General features: G+C 41.1%; 1 protein-coding gene across 1 annotated transcript in view; it reads left to right on the top strand.

The window, feature by feature from the left end:
* PAPPA2 (pappalysin 2) overlaps positions 1-22276 on the top strand; it is a 177932-nt gene that overhangs the window by 52484 nt on the left and 103172 nt on the right. The window contains exons 3-7 of the mRNA XM_089518326.1: positions 4665-4810; positions 8537-8830; positions 13965-14157; positions 19045-19166; positions 20705-21194. Of these exons, the coding sequence (XP_089374452.1) occupies positions 4665-4810; positions 8537-8830; positions 13965-14157; positions 19045-19166; positions 20705-21194 (1245 nt within the window). The remainder of the gene's footprint in view (positions 1-4664; positions 4811-8536; positions 8831-13964; positions 14158-19044; positions 19167-20704; positions 21195-22276) is intronic.

The raw sequence follows: 22276 nt of genomic DNA, 5'->3' as shown, positions 1-22276 counted from the left end.
TCTCACAGAGATGAATAAATACTAAATAAATGCATCTTTTCTGGAAGGAGCTTCTTATTCTGTCATCTCTTCTTAAAATGACAATTAAAGGTAAGCTAGTGCTGTCTTTTGCCTCTGGTTGCTTTATTAATTTTTCACAGATGGAGCAGAAGGAGGAGAAGGTGGCAGCTGCAGTTAGGGATGGAGAAGGCTGACATCTTGCAGCAGCATGTTGTGCTGTTATGCCTGTTGTTTTCAGCCCATCTGTGAAAGAAGGGATGGCAATGCACTGGAAGAATGTGCTTTGAGCTCCCTTTTAATATTATATATGACCTCAGCTTTAGAGAAGATTCTGGGGCTCAAGGAAGCTCTCCACCAAGGCCAGCATCTGGGCACGTGTTGTTATCCATTGTCTAACTTCAGGCAAAATCTGAGAAGAATCACTAACTGTCCCTGCAGGGCCTCTCCTGGAGCAGTCCTCCCCTAATGCTGCTGATCCCTTTTGCAAGGGCTTGCGTGAAACCAGCATGGCCAATTTCACTGAACTGAACAAGCTGATCTTGGACCAAACCAGATGTTACTTGAATTGCATGTTAGCAAGCATGCCTGCTTGAAACAAATCTATTTAACATTCATTGTGGGCAATGGCAATAGCATTAATACCCTAAAGGCATACAGATCCTGTATGATCTTGCTGGTTAGGTTAGCTGGTTAGTGATCTCTTCCCCAGCAACTTCAGCCCTGGTTAGTACATAGATGGGAGACCAACAGTGAACACCAGGTCTGGCAAAAAAGAACTGGCAAAACTACACTTGAGTGATCTTTGCCTAAGAAAACCCTGTGACATTGATCCCAAACGTTTTAGCTATGTGACTCTCTTTACATTTACATGTACATCTAAACCTCTCCCTCCTCTGCAAAAGAGGATTAGGCCCTAATGCCGCTGGGTGTAATTTCCTGCACCCTTTAAGCAACTATTATGCCCCTTCTGAGGATCACACCCCACAGTTTGAGAACGAGTGCCCTTTGAAATTCATGGGGTTGCCTTACATCAACAGGGGACTTGAAGGTGCATGTATACAAACACACACACACACACAGGAAGTGGTGGGTTTCAGGAGAATCAGAGCATTTCAGGAGGGGAGATGTAATCTTTCCTTAATTCTTCCTTCCACAGTTCCCAATATTGGTATATATGGCAATAAGAATGAAATAAGTCTTACGTGACAACAGCAAATGCTCTTATTATAATTGTCATAGAAATGCTGAATAAGGATGGTACCAGTTCAGTTGTACTCCCTTCAGTTTCTTTTATCATTAATTTATGAAGGACAAATCCTGGGGCTTCTATGAGTCACTGGGGAGTGGGGTGTGTGTGTGTGTGTGCGTGTGTGGAGCTAGCAGCCTACCTCTATATAGCTGCTCCCTGAGACTTTCTAACCCAGTCCCTGCACAGGGAGAAGAGGGAAATCTGTTTCTGGGTGGTCATTTTGACTGGGTGAGGTTTTAATTTTTTTTAAAACATGGGAGAGTTTGTTGCTGTGAGGGTGGGGCTTCCGTGCGTCACGTCCGTGAGTCACTGGGGGATGGAGCTAGCAGCCTAGCTCTATAACTGCTGCCAGAGGCACACACCTAATGGTGTGTGAATTTTCACTGTCAAGGAAGACTTAGAGCACAGAGCAGAAGGTGAGCTGGGAACAGTGTTCGAGGGGTTCTCCTTTACTTTTCCATGTTTTTTTTCCTTGAAGGGGCTTGGCGGGGGGGTTGCTCAGAGGAAGTGAGTCTGAGACTTTACTTCAGGAAGGAGCTAACAGCCAGGAGCTCTCTATATAACTAGAGGGCCAATCAAATGAGTTGGCCAACAGGGGCCCTCTACATAGGGGTTTAATGGGGACTTTTTGAGGGGGAGGTCCATAGTCCTGTTTCAGTGCCTATTTAAGGCTTCTCAGTATTGACAATGAGGTAGCTGCTGCAGTCACCTGCAACACTTGCGGGATGTTTGTGTTTTTGCCTATCGATGTGGAACTTCACCTGCACCAAGCGCAAGTTGGTAGCCCTTTTAGAAGAGAAGGTCCAGTAGCTGGAGGCTTGGGTCACTACACTTTAATATTAGGGAGCAAGAGGTTTTCCTGGACAGAACGGAATAGATGGTCTTGGATGGGGAACACACAGAAGAAGTTGCTGGGGAAGAGATCTTCACATACCCAGGAGGGAGACAGTTGGAGGAATGTGACACACAGAATTAGGGAAACCAGGATCCTTCTGTGAGCTTGCAGCTCCAGAATCGATTAGAAGCTCTCGCCCTTATCAGGGATGATGAAGAAGAGCAGCAGGGAGTTAAACTCACGTGGGGCCACTGCTTGATTAATGCTAAGTTGCACATCAAGTATACTTGTGCTGTGTTTGGCAGATGTCATAGGTTTCCACTTGTGCCATCTTCTTCAGGTGGTGGAAATGAGGTTGCTTCCCTTTTTGTTGGCTGCTTCTCAGTGTAATAGATGAGAGTATCCTAAGTTCCTGTTAATGTGCAGGTAATCTGCCATGGAATCCCCTGTTTAGTAGCCATTTGGGGAGGTAGTGTTGGAATACATATCTAATAATATTAATATTAATATTAATAAAGTTTATTTATATTTCTCGCCTCTCCCATGGATCAAGGCGGGATTACATCAATAAAATAGTACAATAACACCATTACAATCAATAAAACACTAATACTGAATTAACCAACATTTCCATTAGTTCTTTAAAAATAACAATTCAATAGCCCACAGTCATAGTCAAGAGTGGAGCAATTGTCAGCCTTTTATATGGAGTCAGGTGGATAAGCCTGCGGAAGAGATCTGTTTTGAGTGCCTTCTTAAAGGCCACTAAGGTAGTAATGAGATGGATCTTTTCCGGTAGGCTGTTCCATAATTTTGGAGCCGCAGCTGTAAACATCCTTTGGGAAGTTGTCGTTAACCTAGTATTATGATGTTCCCAATACATACTTCCCTGATGATCTAGAAGGCACGAGAGATGAGAATTAAATTTAGAGGAGGAAAATAATATATAACATTGGCACAGATACTTGTTTATGACAGATAAAAACACCAGTGGAGACACCAGCAAGAGAAGAAGCCCAGGGGACTTGTCCATTCCAGACTTGATGTGGTTTCTGCTATATTTTGTTTGCTCTCTTGTGGGAAGGTTTGTGAGTAGATGTCTGTTGCTCTTACATCGTAGTTGAAGGATGTCCCTCCCCCCGCTTTCTTATATTTAGCTGCTTTGTATTTTTGGATCAACACAGATCTGCTTGGTCCAAGTAATGGTGGCGGGGGGGGGGGGGGGGAGAAACCCTGGGTTGCTTTGTAATGAAGTTAAATGGGTGGACGAGGAGACATTTTACTAATGTCAAGGGACCTGCAGGCGGCAGTGAGAAAAATGTCTCCTCAAAAGAGGCAAAAGGAATATCCCTCCAAGCATGACGAAACTCAGTCTGTGGAATTTGGAAAGGCTTTGGAGTGGTAATTCCTAGATACATGTAGATTTGGAAACAAATTTATTTTAAGACTAGAGTCTACTGAATAGCTCTAAATTGTTGAATAAGTTTTTAGTCATAATGTTTTCTGCTTCTTGGGATCACATTTTTGTCCATCTAGTGTAATGTCTTAAGTACTGTATACTTTTCCATTTTAATCTCATAGCAGTGAATTAGGACTACATGTTCACCACTTCAAGAAATCAAATTCAAGTGGTAGCTCATAGATGTGCATATTGGTAGTTGTATCCCAGATCACACCCCACAAATTAAACCTTTAGATCAGCTTAAAATGCAGTTTGTTTCAATACAGTCAGCTATCACATTCAGCTGCTAATTGCCAAGGGTACAGCAACCAGGTCTAGGAAAACTAAGGGCCAGAACAGACAGGCCAGAATAAAGCTGCTTTGGTTCACTTTGGAGGTATGCTGTTCAAATGATGCATGCGTCCTAAGAGTCCAGAAGCTACACCAAAGCCATGCTCTAGTCCTAAGGACTGGAATGCAGCTTTGGTGCAGCTTCTGGCCTCTTAAGATGCATGTGTCATTTAAACAGCATACCTCCAAAGTGACCCAAAGCAACTTTATTTTGGCCTGTCTGTTCAGGCCCTAAGTGGGTGATGCTGAGGAGTGTTTGACTCTGTAGCTGTTGTTGGAACTGCAGTTAGCATAAACTGTAGTGAGGAATAATGGGATCGACAGTTCAGCTTTGTGCAAGGCCACCTGTTTCTTAACCCTTAGCCTAGGATAAATGCCAATGACTTGGCTTGACTTGAAAAAGGGCTTTTGGGGGCTTCAAAGGTGAGGTGAATTTTAAAAGGCATATAGGCTCTGCCTCCAAACTGTGCACCTATGGAAAGGACTATACAGTGGACCCTTGTTATACGCTGGGGTTTGGTCCCAAGATCCCCTGTGGATAACAAAATCTGTGTATGCTCAAGTCCCATTAAATATAATGGCATAGCAATATGTGTCCCTTATAAAAAATGGAAAATCAAGGTTTGATATTTGAAATTTATACTATTTTTGAACATTTTCAGACCATGGATGCTTGAATCAGTGTATAAAAAAACCCGTGTATAAGAAGGGCCGACTGTATAAATGCTAGCCATTCTTCTTGTTTGATGTTGCTAACTTCATCATTCTTCCTCTCACGCTCTCTGCAGGGCATACATGAGTGTGAAAGAGCTGAAGGAGGCACTGCAGCTGAACAGCACTCACTTCCTCAATGTTTACTTTGCCAGCTCTGTGCAGGAGGAGCTCGCAGGTGCTGGCACCTGGCCTTGGGACAAAGATGCCCTCAGCCACCTGGGTAAGCCAGTCTGGAATCCATCTTGACTGGGGTCATCCTCTCTAAATAATCTGTTAGAAAGAACATTTCAAGTCAATTGCAAATACACTCCACTTTATCATTGTCCAAAAAGCAGATGTAGAAACCCACACTGATGATAGACTGTAATTCACTTCTGAGTTTAAAAAGATGATAAATAAGTCTTTTGATTGCTTTTACATACTTGTATCCTAGTCCTACCTTCATGTACATAAACATTGATATAAATTATAGATAACAGTAAGAGATCCATTTTCCATACCAAGTGAATCCTGGTGAAAGTGCCTCTGTGTTTGTGAAGAAATTTAGCTGGTTTTATTGCTTGTTATAGGAGATTGGCTGGAGGTTTAGGAGGGAAAAGCATGATTTTCACATGCTCAGAGGTACTTCCAGGTGTTTAATATTGTTACTGAAGATGTCGTTTCTTATTACTTATAGAACTAGAAAATGTGATGGCAGCATTTGCTTGCAGGTTGTTGAAGACATATTTCGCAAGGATGACCAACTGTTGGCCTATGGGATGTTGAATTGCCCCCCCCCCCCCTCGCCATTTTGTCTGGATACTCAATAAACTTTATCTGGATATTCTCTTGGATACTCAATGAAATTTAGATGAAAAGTATGATCAAAGGTTTGCCCAGTTTGTAAAAAGGTTGAGGGAAGGGAAGACGTTTCTCTTTAATTTAACAAAGAACTATTTCAGAAATGTTTGTTTCTGTTCCTCTGTGACCAATAAATTGAGAGTAAATGGAGTGAATTTCTGTCTGATGTGAACTGTAGAAGGGACTCCATTTTTGTGTGGGTGAATGGCCATAAGTTTATCTATTTTAACCATTTCCCAAATTCTAATTGGTCACTCTTTAATACTCAGATGGGAATGCCCATCTGAGTATTGTGTCCTTTTCAATCAGTGGTTTCAATTATTTCCAAAAAGCTGCCGTTAGATTGTTAACTGGGATTAACTGATTGTTAACTACAGGGAGCGTATAACTCCCTTATTACAAGAGATCCACTGACTGTTGGTCTGCTTCTGGCAACAATTCAAAATGCTGGTGATGACCTATAAAGTCCTATATATCTTGGGTCTAGGCTATTTGAAGGACTTAGGGCCCAAACAGACAGGCCAAAATAAAGGTGCTTCGAGTCACTTTGGAAGTGTGCTTTTTAAATGATGCATGCATCCTAAGAGGCCAGAAGCCATGCCAAAGCCATGCTCCAGTCCTAAGGACTGGAATGCAGCTTTGGTGCAACTTCTGGCCTCTTAAGATGTGTATGTCATTTAAACAGCATATCTCCAAAGTGATCCGAAGCAGCTTTATTTTGGCCTGTCTGTTTGGGCCATTTATCCCTTTCAGAAATTACTTGAAAGCATACAACAACCACTACCTTCCTTTATAAGCTCATTGGAGCTCTAAAATTTTCTGAAGCCTTCTACCACTTCTTCAGGCTGATTTGTTGGAAACAAGGGAGAGGACCTTTTCAGTGGCTCCTCCCAGACTTTGGAACTCCCTTCTTAGGGAGGCCAGGCTGGCACCATCCTTGTGCTCTCTCTGCTTGCAATTTAAAACATTTTTATGCCATTAGGATTTTAGAAACCGCATATCAATTTTAAATTTTAAATTTTTAATATTTTTTAATTTGGTAAACTGTCTAATAGATTTTAAAATAACCTTTATATTTATGCTTTTGCTGAAGTTTTTGTATTTTTGAATCTGTGGCCCTGAACAATGTCCTGGTCACATGCAAGGGTTGCCTCGGGATGGAGTGCTCACACGCCCCACAGCCCTGGCACGTGACTAGGGCGTCATTGCTGTGCAGCACCATATAGACAACGCACGCAGCGATGATGTCACTGCTGCACTGTGTCCAAATGGAGCAGTGCAGCAGCGACGTGTTTGCGCCACTGCAGGCTGCTTGCGGCAGCACAAAAAGGAGCCTCTTTTTAGCACTCCTTTTTTTGCTGCGCAGCAACGAAAGGCGGCCCCAGCCCGCCCATTCGGGCCCATCTGTACCGGGCCTTTATTGCTTTAAATATTTTGTCAGGCACCTTGAATCTCATTATTAAGAGAAAATCAAGATATAAATGAAAATCCTCATCACCACCATCATCATAATTTTCCTTTTTGCTCCCCATCCATATCTAAAACCCTCCTGAGTATACTGTTTTGTTTAAATGTTACAGTTCCCAAATAATCACTGGTAGCTTATGATCCAAACTGCCTCCCTCTCTCTTTCTCTATGTCTCTTCTGCCATTATAAATCCTTGTCACCTCCCACTCCCCTGTCTTAACTGCTAGAGGTCACACACACTTTATGACCAAAGTGTGCTGTCAATGTCTTTATTTAGTTAGTCTCAAAGGTGCTACAAGATCTCTCTACATACTAATTCAACAGACTAACACGGCTATATCTTTTGAATTTTATGACCAAACTTTGCCCTCTTCAGTGATATTGGTTTGTATGGCAACCTGGGTCCCAAGTTGCTATGTGGAGAAAAACATTTTGTTTGCTTTTTTATTTAAGAGGTTTTTATATTTAAATCCCCATTTCATCTCAAAGCATTTTTCAGTGTTGTATCAACTTTGGGCATTCCTAACTAATGAACAATATCCTGTAGCACCCTCTGCTGTCCCAACTAGGTCAAGTGCTTTACATCTTTGGCTGAATCTGCACTGGAGAAATAATCCGGTTTGACACCACTTTAACTGCCATGGTTTCATGCTATGGAATTCTGGAAAGTGTAATTTGTTGGGACACCAGAGCATCCCGCCATCAGTGTGGACTATCCTTGTGGCCCAGCTAAGGAAAATTTGCTTCATGAGGTAATTGTGGGCTGTTAGGGCCATAATGCCAGGTCTTGTTGTAATCATCACAACTGACCTTTCCCAGTTTGACCGCTTCCGAAAGCTTAGACACATCACCCTGTGTAACATGGTGAAATGCTGCACAAGGATTTGTAGCCTGCTGAGCTTTTTTATGAAGTTCTTATGTGGTAATAATTTTTGTTTTGTTTTGTTCTTGGACTTGTGCCCAAGCATTGGCCTTTGAGAAATTAGGATTATTAGCTTGTTTAATTTTTCTTTCTAAGCAGAGGCATTTGTGAGGTCACTCCACATACAACTTTCATATCAGAAGTGAAGGCTCTGCCCTTTGTGAGGCCACTTGCTGATCACTTCAGAGATTTAGATGAAAACTTGATTCCTGTCAAGCCCACAGGTAAAGGACAGCAGGATAAGTATGCGGGCCACAGTTGGTATTCCTCAGTAAGAAAATTCAGCCTTTAGCTAAAAATCATGGCCAGGAGCAGAACTGTTAGCCGAGAAGGACTCTAGCCCTGATTCTTCCTTGTTTGCAGATATTGTAATAAGTAAATGCCCAAGACTGGCATGAATATTCATGCATAGATCTTGTGGCAGGTCATACTCTAGGTAGGCTGCTCCTCCAAAGGTAGGGAGGCCTTCTTGTATGGCTTATCTGCACCTGATGTGAGATTCAAATAGCTTTTATTACAAGCAACTCTGACATGGCTCTTTTTACAACCCATCCCACAATGCATCTATTCAGGTATTTGTGTGAATACCTCTGCTGGAAAGAGGCCCTTCCAAGCAGCAGTTCCCCTTGCAAAAGTTTGTATTGAACTTTAGGTCAGAATTCCAGGCATCCTCCCAATATCTGTCTGAGTAACACTGAATGCAACTGCAATTTCAGGTGGAGTGGTCCTCAATCCAGCTTACTATGGTGTGCCAGGTCACACAAATACTATGATCCATGAAGTAGGACACGTCCTGGGACTCTACCATGTCTTTAAAGGAGTGGATGAAAGGGACTCCTGTGATGATCCATGTCAAGAGACAACACCATCTATGGAGACTGGAGACCTTTGTGCTGACACAACACCTACTCCCAAAAACAAACTCTGCCGGGATCCAGATCCCAACAATGATGCCTGTGGCCAAGCCCACTACTCTGGAACTCCCTTCAACAATTACATGAGCTACTCAGGTAATGAATATGTTTCATCTGTTTCAAAGATGGGCACCAGTTGACCTGTTTGTTGTAGTTGTTAACTACCCTTGAATTGACACCAAAGTAGACACTTGCAAATCCTGATATGCTGAAAATCCCTGCATAGAAATAATAGTACCGTATCTTTCATGATATCAGTGATAAATTTAAGAAAAACCATAAAGGCCACATGCTTGGAAGTTCTCAGTAAGCTGAGGATATAGCATTTATTTTGTTTTCAGATGTCATAAATTCTGAATGATTTTGAGAAAAATGATCTAAAGAGTCAAGTAACAATTTTAATCATTTGGGGGGGGGCATTGGTATCAGGGGTTGTGGTCACCTTGCCAGGCAAAAAGGCTCAGCTGGAGAAAGAGCTTACCCTCCCCCCCCCCCCCCAAAATCAGGGTCATATGCATTCAACTTCTCCTGTGGGCAGGCAGACTTGTAAATCACCTGCAGTTCCAGTTTTGGTACATCAGTGGCCCACAGGGTTGTGTTAACTATAAAGACTAATTATGGAATCTTTCAATTTACATAAAAATTACCTTTTACCTATTTGTAAAAGTAATTCAAGACAATCATTAGCTTGGATGAGTAGAGATCAAATCTGTATTTGAAAAGGCCTGCTGTTCTGTCTGCACAACTAAAGGCAGGTAAAAGGGAAGGCTGCCAGGCAAAGGGGAAGCTACCACTGGGAAAATTTGCCCATCTAGCGGGCCTTCACACATGATGGGGCATGGAGAAGGGGCTCCAAAAAGATCTGGATGAGCATGTGAAAAAAGAGAGCTGCTAGTACTTGGCCCTAGGACTTTAAAGTTTGCTATGAGCGCTTGGAGCTGATAGGCTCAAGAAGTCTGCCTACCTATCTGTTTAGCCTTCTCCCAAATCTCTCTGCCAAGACAGGAAATCATGGGAGAGAAAGGTAACAGACTACATTTGGAAGGCCTATCCATTTTTAGTGAAAGGGATCTTTTCAGAGGACCTTCCTCCTAGAAACTGCAAAGAATATCACTGCATTAGGGAGTTGTCTGTACCTTTGTAATCATAGAATCATAGAATCATAGAGTTGGAAGAGACCGCAAGGGCCATCCAGTCCAATCCCATGCCATGCAGGAAATCAAAGCATCCCCGACAGATGGCCATCCAGCCTCTGTTTAAAGACCTCCAAGGAAGGAGACTCCACTACACTCCGAGGGATGTTAGTAGCCATTGTAGTAATGGCTTCACTAATAGGTTACCTCCTATCACAAATACTTGCATAGTGGCAAAATTGGCCATGCTTTAACGGCCTGAGAAGCTAATGTATGAAAATGAATCTAGGATACAGTGGCAAACTGAAATGAAAATATTCCCCAGTCTCTCATTATATGTATTGCAGTGTGTACAGCAATACATATTTTAATGTGTTGTGCTTTTAAAAAATATTTCCCCAGGGCCAGAAGCCTGCACAGTTGCTTGTTATGGGAATTTCATTTCCAGCAGAGATGGTGTGTGAATTTCATTATTTCATCTAATCTCTGACCACCATAGCAGTATTTGTTGCTATAGAAATAGACTTTTAACATGTCAAGGGAGAAGCCTCAAGACATTTGAAGGATCTCGGGCAAAGTGAGGGTCCCAGTAGGTGGACTGTTTTGCTCTGTGTACTACCCTCTAGAATGCAAACCCAACTACTTCAGTTGATAGGACACTCTATCCAACCCCAGTAATTGGCGGAAGAACTGAAGAATTAGGGCTTTGCTGAGGTTTAAAGGGAAAAGGATACTGGTCTCTGGGTGCTTATGATACTCTGAATTTATTCTTTAGAAGCCCGGTGTGCTTCGGTCTGGCTGGCCTTCTTCAGGGGCTACATTAAAAATAAACAAGAAGCAATTGGAGACCAATCTTCTTTTTCTGTTGACCCATAATACATGCTTTTCAGTATTAGTTCCTGTTCTCAGCTTTGTTGAGGTATGCCATCCATTTTTACTAGCCCTACTTCTGGGCCTTTAATGGCAACTAGACATTGAAGATTACCACCACAAGATTTTCCTTATCTGCATTTAGATCTTGGAAATCTTATTTAAAATTTAAAATGATAGTGTTACTTTATTTTAAATAGGTAATTTCTGTCCGTATGTTACTGATGTACAACTTCTGTTTTCCTAAATAAAATCACTTTTAAAAATACAAAAAAGTTGTCCCCATATGGGCAACCGTTCTTCCCAGTTAGTAAAGTTACTTCCAGGTTTTCCTCTTAACTGCATGAGGGAAAACATTATTTATGTTCAGCAAGCTACTGTCAAAGACACAGGAACAAAGCCAGTAAAAAGAAAAGAAAAATGGGATTCTAGTCTGGTCAGGTATCTTAATAAACTTTTTATTTTTCAAGCACTCACTCTGAATTAATCAGTTATGTTGATAAGCTGCTTAAAGATTTCAGACTGACGTAATGATCTAACAAAGGCCAGGCCCTGGTGACATACCTTCATATAAAGAGGGGTGGAACAAATGGGTTTTAGCCAAAGCAATTGCTTTGACATCATATTTAGGGAGACTATGGTAATCCTAATTTCACAAAGTCTGCACCTGGGCACCATCCCAGGAACAATAATAATTTTTTAAAATCCCTTTAATAAAGCTAAACCAGAGCTCAGAAGGCCAAGAGAGTTTGAGTAAGAAGCCAACTCATCAACTGTGTAGCCCAGGGATTGCTAATTCTGGCTTTGGATCTCAGATCAGTGTTATACAGATTCAGTACATGTTGAATCTCCCTTATTTGGAATCCGGAAATCTAAATCCAAAATTGTCCATACGGGTGGTTGAGATAGTGACACCTTTGCTTTCTGATGGTTCAATATGTACCCACTTTGTTTCATGCACAAAATTATTAAATATATTGTGTATAAAATTACCTTCAGGCTATGTGTATAAGGTGTTTAAAAAAGATAAATGAATTTTGTGTTTAGTCTTGGGTGTCAACTCCAAGATATCTTATTATGCATATGCATATATTCTAAAATCCAAAAAAATCTGAAATGAATTTCTGGTCCCAAGCAATTCAGATAAGGGAGACTCAACCCGTACTGGACGTTCTGAAAAGGCTACCTGACTTTAAACATGGAAGTCAGCAGCTGAGACAAAACTGGTGTCTTTTTGGTACATAGATACATAGATACAGAGCTTTTAATGTTCATGACTCTTTACTGAGATCAGGAAACAATAACAGTAACAAAATACAGATTTGTGTTCTCAAAGAGTTTATAATCCTGATTGTAACCATGGGCAAGACTCATGGTAGGGGAAGAAAACAGTAGCATGAAAAGGAGCAAATGCAGTTACACATATTTTACTGAGCTGCTTGGTTATGATTGCCAAAGGAATAAGAAACATGCAGCTTGGTCTCTGTATATACCAGAGGTGAGCAGAGTGCAGCTTGTAGACCACATGCAGCTCTGAGCCTTTTCTTGTGCCCACTATTGCTCCCCACATTTTAAAAAACTGACATAGCCCAGTACAGACAGATTTGTTTTTGTTTTTTTGTTTTTTTATTTATATACCGCTATTCCAAAGATCATAGCGGTGAACAGCAAGTAAGCTAATTAGCAAGTAAGCTAAGTAAGATGGCTCTTGCCCCCTTGTCGGTGGGGCAGCAGCTGCACCATGCGGCACTGATGCATTGCCAAAAAGAAGCCACTCTAAGCGGCTGTAAAGGGAAAAGGGTGCCACCATGATGCCACTTCTTGGAAGTGATGTTTGGATGCTGCGCAGCAGCAACGTCATCATGGCGAATGACATATGGACAGGAGCCTGCCATGATGATGGAGTCTGTATGGACTAGGATTCCGGAGCGTGCGGTTGGTGCGTGCTCCGGAACCCTAGAATTGGCACAGGCAGTCCGCTCCCTGCCCATCTGTACCGGGCCATAGTTTGCTGCTAAATTTAGTGGCAAAGTATTAGGTGTGCTGTAGTCAATGTGAAAAGGAACTAAATGCACTGTAACCAGTATCACAATTACCATCTTTTAATAATTTCAGCTTAATATCCATTGGCATTATCATAATCAATGTTGTATCAATAAATATCAATTTAAATACATTTACAAGGTTTGCTTATATAGTAAACAGGAATTTAATAACAAAACAATAAAATAAATATCAATTAGATTATTTTATTTGTTAATAATAGTTGTTTAAAATGATTCCATAATATTTAGTGAAAAATTATATCTGTGTATTTAATCTACACAAATTGCTGTCTTTAAAAAACCCAGTTCATCCAAAACAGAAACCCAAGTATAGTTTAGAAAGCCCTATATTTCCTATGACTTTCATCAGTAACCTGATCTGTAGGAATCAGTAGTGCAACTTTTCATATTAACCTTGACAATTGTGTACAAAGATTAAGAGTGCAAGGACCCTCTAGAAGGAAAAGGTGAGTATTTTTTAAACTCTGAAGGAAACCAAATGAATGTATATACCTGCACATTTAATATATATAACTATGGACTATATTTGATATCAAAAGCCTGCATTTGAATTAGCAGTTTTTCTCTGCCTGGGCTGTACTAAGTACTATCATGTGCCTGACTGCATAAACTTTCTGGTTCCCTTGTCTGTAGCTCCATCTGGTCTGCAGAACTGGGTTGACTCTGTCATTACACTTCTGCTTCCTTCAGCCTTGTTTGGCACCACTTGTTCATTTTAAAAAAATAATCATTAATTATATTTTGAGTTTCTTTCCTCCACACGCCTCTCCTCATGTCTGTAATATTCAGCATCAAAGAAGAAACCCAGTACTACTGACCAATTATGAGGAAGAACTCTTATGCTAGAATCCAGGAGACCTGTGATTTAGTGTCCCTAAATGAGTGTCATCTTTTGGCAGATGGTTAGAATAACATAACCAGGACATCTGTCATCTCCTTACCCAAAACACAGAGGAGTTAACTAACTGGAAAGGATTGAGATGAAAGTTTTTTGCTAGGATAACATGAAGCCTGGAAAGCAAATAACATCATGAGGGATCCATGGAGTTGTACATTTTGAGCATAAGAGAAAGTGATGCTGAAAATGCTCAGAGTTGTCAGAGGAAGAGAAACTGTTCACCTTTCAAGTTGCTTCATATCCTGCCTCTCTTTGTCCCACAGATGACAACTGCACAGACAGTTTCACACCAAACCAAGTGGCTCGGATGCATTGCTATCTGGATTTGGTGTACCAACAGTGGACCCAGGGCAGAAAGCCCACCCCTATTCCCATGCCTCCCGTGATCACTGGTCAGAGTCAGAATACTCTCTCCATACATTGGTTGCCACCCATTAGTGGGATAGTTTATGAAAGGTAAGGTGGAAATCTTGTGGAGAAGGAAGAGAAGGGCTGTCTCAAGTATTTATGTGTGGAAGGAAAAAGGATCTCCCTGAATCATCTGGCTTATTAGTGCAAAGTTCCAAGGGTTAGCAACCTGTAAAGCTTCTCCCCTCTCTCTGTCTCTCTCTCTCTCACACACATACAGAGACATGCGCACATGTACACACACAGGCATACATGCTCAAACACATATTTTTTTCACATGACAAATCCTTTTATTTGAGTTTGCCAGCATTTATCATACAGCCCTAGCCAAACCAACCTCATAACCTTAGCCTTTATTGTGTCCCCCTTGCCCCATGCTGGAAACCTTTGGTCCTCCTCACCTCATTCCTGTTTGGCTGAAGGGGAAGTGTGGAGATCTTATTATGCCAACCCAAATGTTTTGGAAGGTCTTGGGAATACATTTTAAAGCCACAACGTAGAATATAAAATTTAATACATAAATAAACAGTGTTCTTGTTGTCTAATTTTCCCCCTTTAAATCTTCTCTTGCAATGGGCTAGATTGAGACTTCTTATGGGCTAAGTGAGGCCAAATGGGCCTAAGGATGTAGAGGATTGATTATTTAGTCTTCACATAAAAGGGCAAATAATTTCTGCAGTTTTCTGCCTGCTGTGGAAAAAAAAAACCCCAAATATTTATGCACTTTTCATCCAGTATTCCCAATGTGCTTCTGAAAATTATTATTTATAGAAATAAACAAGGAGTATTTTTTCACAAAAGTTATGGGGTTTCATGTAAAAAACAAAACACTTTTTGCATGCAGAACCCACTGTTTCTGAATAGCTGCATTTTTATGCTGAATTTCTGCCTGTTGTGCTAAACCAGCATTTTTACACACACACACACACACAATCCAATAACTAAGTGGGTTTCTTTTGTGAAAAAGGTGGAGGATTTATGCAAAACCCACATTTTCCCCACAAAAACAACTGTTCCGAAATAGCCACAATTTTTTTCACGCAAAAGTGCTGGATTTTTAAAAGCACAAACCCCAGCAATTTAGTACAAAAAGCCCATTTAGGTTTCTTGAAACAGTGTTCTTGGTGTTCGAAATTGTGTGAATGTTGTCCCAAAAAACATTTTCCAGAAATTAATTTTTTGGGGTACAGCATCTGTTTTGTGCAAAACTCACAACTTTTGCACAAAAATTCCATGTGTCTTTCTAGAAACAGAGGTTGTTGTTTTTTGTTGGGTTTTTTTTGTGTGCATGAAAAAAATACCACATAGTCTTTGTGCAAAAAAGTCGGTATTTTGAATCAAGGTTCTGGGCATGACTATAGCTCTTTGTGCAGGAAACAATACAATGTTCATATTTATTCCATAGAAGCATAGAATCTTAGAATTGAAAGGGACCACAGGGCCACCTATTCTGACCCATTGCCATATACAAATACACACTTACACAAATCCTAATAGATGCCCATCCATGTCTTTTTAAAGATCTCCAAAGAAGGAGGGTCTACCACTCTCCTAAGCAATCTGTTCCACTGTTGAACAATTCTTATAAGCACATAAGAGTTTCCCAAAATACTTTGGAATGTGTGACTACCAGGCAAAAACTGCACAAAATTCTTGCCTGTGTGTTATTCTAACAGAGTAGGTTTCTCACATGGAAGGAAAACTATCTTTCACAAATAACTGCAAGTATTCTTTCCACCCTACCTGGGCCAGATGTTTTTCCTACTCCCTGTTTAACAAAACAAGACAGTGTCAAACTGTAGTTTACCAAAATGGCTTGTTTCCTTAAACTGTAGTTAAGATTAGTCACATAGAAGGTTCAGACATAATGCTAAACAACAGTTAATCTAAAATAGAAGTAGACATTTCTGATTTTTCAGCATGCCAGAAGAAATTAAAGAGTGGTTATTTAAGTAACGCGTTGAACAGTAAACCATTTACTGCCCCTTAATGAAATCCAGAATTTGATACCTGAAACAATTTCCTCATAAACTGTTGTATCAAAATTAATTCTGCATGTATGTTTTTGTAGTGTAGAGACTAGGGATTTCTCATATGAAAATATATGTATAAGCATGTTCTCTTTTGAAGGGGCACCTACCAAGGCAAATGAATTACAGGAGGACCTTTGTGTCCACTGGTTCCAGGATTCTCTGTGGATACAAAATCCCTGGATGGTCAAATCCCATTAAATACAATGGTGTCCCTTATATAACATGGCAAAATCAAGGCTTGCTTTTGGGAATGTTTATATATTTTAAATATTTTCAAGCTGCGGATGCTTGAATCCATGGATAAAAAAAATCCGTTGATGTGGAGGGCTGACTGTATGTTGACAGACTTGCTTTCGAAGAAGCCCTCTGTCTCTGTGTTTCTTCTGCTACTCTCCTCCACTATCCACACACACTCATTTCAGTGAGGGGAAAGATGTTTATTTGAACATGCAACAACTGGCTTGGAAAAACTGTAGTTGGCTTCCTACCCAGGAATTCCAGAAGGCAAAGAAGGTGATGAAGATGAGTTGGCAGTGCCTCTCAGCTGTTTGCCAGTTGGCAAGCTGTTTTCCTGGAGAACAGTTGAGGGGTAGACACTTTTCTGCACAGCTGTTTGGGATGGGGGAGACATTTTGATCCTTGTGCAAAAGGTAACATGAAATATACATCCATTATAATGATATGTCATTGTAGATTAGGAAGTCTGTGTTCACAAAAAACTTTGACAGGCTAAAGCCTACACCCAAAACACACACACACACACACCTCTTTTCCCCTTGACCTACAACTGGATATGTCTTCACATGTTTGCATTTTTGCTCCCCCCCCCTCCATATTTTTAAAATATTTCTTTTGTCTTCTATAACTCGCCAGGGAGTTGCCCTTATGTCTATTAAGGACCTTACGCGTTTAAAGGCAGAATATGAGTGACTAGTATACATTTGTCCCTCCATATTCACTAGGGTTAGGGGCACAAGACCCCCGTGAATATGGAAAAACCACAAATAACAAAAACACCATGTTTTTACATGAGAGGACACCTCTCTAGGAATCTCTAGGTCCTCCAGTGCAACTCTTTGGTCAACGTCCAACAGACATTGACCATAGAATTGCACTGGAGGAGCTACAAATGAGTATTCTCTCTAGGAATCTCTAGGTCTTTCAGTGCAACTTTTAGTTAAAGTTGACCACAGAGTTGCACTGAAGGACCTAGATATTTCTAGACAGAACATATTAATCAAATCTGTGAATAATCAAATCCGCAAATATCAAAGCCGCAAATATGGAGGGATGAGTGTACATCGCTACTATCATAGCAACTCCCTGCCACAAAAAAACGAGTGACTCCTTGTGTATCTAGACTTGGAATTGGAAATTACAACTTGTAAATAATATTTCATTTTAAAAGAGTGGAACAATGGTACATTAATGAAGTAAATAATCATTGTACTGCTTATCAGTGTAACAAGTAATGGTTTCTAGCTATTTCTAAAGTGCATATCTAGATCCATTTTGGTAGGGTTTCCCCCCCTAATTTTATCAATTTTTAAATTTTTTTTTATCTTATCCCTAGAAAGTTTTATCATTTCTCAAAAAAGTGAAGGAAAGTGATAGAAAGTAGTGACAAGTGCAGCTAGTTAGTGAAACAAATTATTTTTTCCACATTGTAATGAGCAATAGCAACAAGCTACTTTTCAAACATTGTAATAAGTACAGTAATGGGAACAAATTACATTAATTTCCCCCTCTCCCCTCGATTCTATTCTGAACAGGTGAAGCACATCTGCTCACCAAAACACAGTGGCATTGTAAAATCAGAATAGTCTGCCGTTCACTCCACAAGACCTTTTTCTTTTTTTACTAACGGATGGAACAATGCTCAATGATATGAAATAGGATTCTAGTTGTAGCTTACTGCCTACCTGGGTCCATGTGCATCTTTACCGGCCTCCTGCTACCGCACTGCACCACAGATTTGGCCAAATGTGAAGTCTTGTGCTTTCCTCTTCTCTCTGCTTGGGAGGATCACCTTATGTAGCTGAAGGGGGGGGGGGGGAGCAGTTGGCCTCCTGTAGGAATGCTTCCTCTTTCACTGAAAAGTGTCCTCCCCCTTGAATTTCAGTGAGATCGTAACTCCACCTCATCCTTGCATTTTAATAATAAATAATAAAACTTTATTTATATACCGCTTTTCCAGCAAGATCAAAGCGGTTTACAGAGTCAATCAGAAAAATACATATTACAACGTACCACAATGTACCACAATATAATTACAATTACATATACAATTCAATAACATTTCTTAAAATCAACAAATAAAAACAGTCATAGAATCTATCAGTCGTAGTTAAACATCTTGAAATGAGCTTCCATCAGGGAATAACTTTCTACAGATTGTCAGGAGAGTATGCTAACCGGAAAAGATGAGTTGCAATAGGTGTATTTGTGTGCCTACTGTCCATGATAGATAGAAAATGACTTGAAGGCGCACAATGCACACACAAGTCAAACACTCTCAGCCTCAGAGGATGGCATTCATGACTGTGCCTAACCTGGCTGGAAGAGGCAAATGTGCCAAAAACAGCATCTGTTTTAAAATCATCTGGCATATTTGAACACAATAGAGAGAGAAGGAGGGAGGGAGCATTCTGAGGTATATCGATCCCCTTTGCTCTTGAACTGAAGTGTATACAGCATAGGAAAGGTGTGGAGATACCAACAATCTCTTTCCAGCCCACAGTATTTCTTTGCAGTGGATTCTACTTGGTGGGTCACAAGCAGTACTGGTCTTATATAAGGAAATCATGAAAGTTCACCCTGAAACTAGTTGTGTAAACAAAGTCAGTGTTAGAAGGGAGTAAGCAGAATATGTATCCCATCTGCTTTTTCTGCTTTTTTAAAGAGAATCTGGGAATCTTTGTGGAGATTGTGATGAAGATGGGACATTCAGCCAATACGTATATGAGGCTTCCTCCCCTCTTATCTGTGATTCTTCTGGCTACTGGACTCCAAAGGAAGCAATAGGTAAAGTCCCTGCCCTTTAATACAGGGATGATAAATTATGACCTGGTATCCCATCAATAGAGATAGGGGTCTCATTCATACTGACCTTTTTGCGCTGGATGGAACTGGGAAGATTCGGTCTCCCCCCCCCCCCCCCCGAATCCCTCCGGAAGCAAGTGCCCACTACCTCAATCAGGGTATTTTAACCCTGAATGCCCTTGTAACTCCTGTGAAGAAATCGGTTGAAAATGAAGGCTCCTTTGCTGTCAATCAAATTCAGTTCTGCTTTTGTCATAGGTGACATTTCCTGCACCCATTGGGCAATCGGAAGTGTGCTTCCCCCTCCTTTAAAAAAAAAAAACAACCAGGTGGAACTGTGCACATATTCTGTCAAATTTAAAAACCTCCAGGTGTGTATGTGTTGTGTGTATTTGGGTCACTACAGATTATGGCAATCCTAAAATGACCCCATACTGGGGTTTTCTTGGCAAGATTGGTTCCGAGGCCATTGCCTTTCCCCTGAGGCTGAGAGAGTGTGACTCCCCCAAAGTTATGGGTCTCCGCAGCCTTCCAGCCTCCTGCCTCCCCTTCACTTCCAGCCCAAAGCTACCTCTGAAGCCCTTGCCTCCCCCCCCATGCTTCTTCCCATCACAATAATAATAATAATAATTGCTCACCCCAGAATGCCATTTCTGCAACCTCTTGCTTTGCCACCCCAGAATGCCTCACATACACTAATAATAATAATAATAATAATAATAATTCCTCACCTTGGGATGCCATCTCTGCATCCTTTGCTTCCCCTCATTGCCACCCCGGAATACACATATGTAGCAAAAGCATTCTGTATCAATTTGCCAAATTGAAAGAGAAACATTTGTAACATTCGCATTGTAGCATTCGCATATAAAATTTAGGAAAAAAGCTTTTTGCAAAGTGTGTGCTGGGAGCAAGGAAATGAAAGGGAAAGTACCACAAGCAGACACACATTCTATCTATATATGTCTCTACTAGTATCAAAAAGCATGTGCATAGTCTGTCAAAAAAAAAAAAAAGAGAGAGAGAGAGAAAGCTGCGTGGAGCTTGCTCCCTTCCCTGCCCTCCCTCTGGCCTGCCCTGAATTGTCCCTTTCTCCAGCTTTCTCTTGCTCCATTAACCCTGATCGCCCTTTGCATCTTTCCTCCAGCTCCTTCCTCTTCCTCCTCCTCCTCCTCCTCCAATGAAGGGGAGGGAATGTTCTGCCCTCTGCCCTCCCTCAGACCTAAATCCCTCCCCTGAACTTGCCCCGATCAGTTCTAAGGACTGGGGCATGGCTTTGGTGCAGCTTCCGGCCTTTTAAGACGCATGCATCATTTAAACAACATACCTCCAAAGTGACCTGAAGCAGCTTTATTTTAGCCTGTCTGTATGTGCCCATAACTCTGCTAGGACTTTAAAGCTGGGGAAAGGGGGTGAAAGAGGAACGTATAGTAGCACTGGGACTTGTATACAGCTTTGTCTTAGGCATTGTGAGCTGCCCTGTTTACCAAAGTGACTTTCCCATTTTCTTTTCTCTCCAGGGCCTCCAGATGTGAGTCAGCCCTGTGAGACCAGTCTGCAGGCCTGGAGTCCTGAATTCAATCTGTTCAACATGAGCATGACCACTCCTTGCCTCCAGCCACTAGGATGTATTTTGGAGCTCCACTTTCTATATCCAGTGTACCCAGACTCTGTAAGGGTGTGGACCACTAACTTCTCTGTAGACTCCAAGGCTGTGTCAGATATTGAGATCCTGACAGAGCATGGGGATTCTGTACACCTGGGTCCCATGGACACATTCTGTGACATCCCCCTCACAGTCAAACTAAATCTCAACAAGAAGGTATCTGGCATAAAGCTCTACACATTTGATGAGAAAATGGAGATAGATGCTGCTCAACTGATCTCTAAACCCCACAGTTTACTTTGTTCCAGCTGCAAACCTGTGAGATACAGGGTTCTCCGGGATCCCCCATTTCTGGATGGATCCCCAGCAATGGTGACACAACCAGGACGGAAGTTTGTTGACAAGTGAGTGAAGGAAACAATCTCTTGCCTTCAGGCCCCTCAGGCAGGCCCCAGACCTCTTCTTTGATTAGAGTTTGAAAAAGTTACTTCTGCTGACTACAACTCTCCAGATCCCACATTGAAACTAAACAAATAGCATTTCCAAACACTGTTATCACTTTATAATTTTCTTTCTTTTATTTTCTTTCTTTTTGTTTTAAAAGTAAGACTCTAGATTTTTCTATCAGGAAAAATTATTCCTGCTTCTAGTTTTCTAGCCATTGGAAATAAAAGTCAAGAAAACATTGACATGCACTTAGGCAGCTCTTACTTTTTAAAATGCTCTGAAATTATTTAACCAAATCAATTTAAATCTGGTAAAATGGTTTCCATTTAGGTTTTTATATTTCATACAGTGACCTGCTATGATCGTCCATCAGTGTTTCTTTGTGGCCTTACTCACCCACTTCATTTCTGTTGATGAATGAGCTCCAGGGATTAAAACATGTGGCACGAGTGCTCCTCTTTTATTTGGGTTTTATTCTACATTCCGGATTATTGCTGGTCAGTGTTCTAGCTCCTATTAGATGGAAAGCAGTATACAAATGTTATAAAGAAATAAATTAAATTAAAATTTGTTCCCCACCAACTGTGTTTTTAGATCTGGGGTGGGTAATTTTAGTGGTTTTGGGGCCAGCTTTGTCCTTTTGAGATTCCATGTGGTCTAAACCTCCAACCCTGCTGCTATGTGTTGCCCACACCTCCTTTACATCAAGGTCTAATGAGTATAGAGCTTAGAAGTCTATTACAGTCAGCCCTCTGTATTAATGGATACTTTATCTACTGATCCAACTATCTGTGGTTTGAATATACAGTCACCCCTCCTTTTTCATGAGGATCTGTTCCGGGGCCCCCACAAAAATTGAGTTTTGCTTATATTCAAGCCTCATTGGCTTGAATATAGGCACAGGTGCATGGGGGCATGTGGTCCATTCATTCCCCCTCCATTCATCCCTTGTGCATAAGTGAGGAACATGAGTCTGAAGACCACAAGAATGGAGGGAGGGCTGAACATTCTCAGTAGTCATGGAATGTCTTTTTGCTCA

Source organism: Sceloporus occidentalis, unplaced genomic scaffold, assembly GCF_023333645.1.
Source record: "Sceloporus occidentalis isolate IW3139 unplaced genomic scaffold, rSceOcc1.0.p SCAF_3, whole genome shotgun sequence".
NCBI classification, from domain to species: Eukaryota; Metazoa; Chordata; class Lepidosauria; order Squamata; family Phrynosomatidae; genus Sceloporus; species Sceloporus occidentalis.
This window is presented reverse-complemented; position numbering and strand designations above follow the sequence as displayed.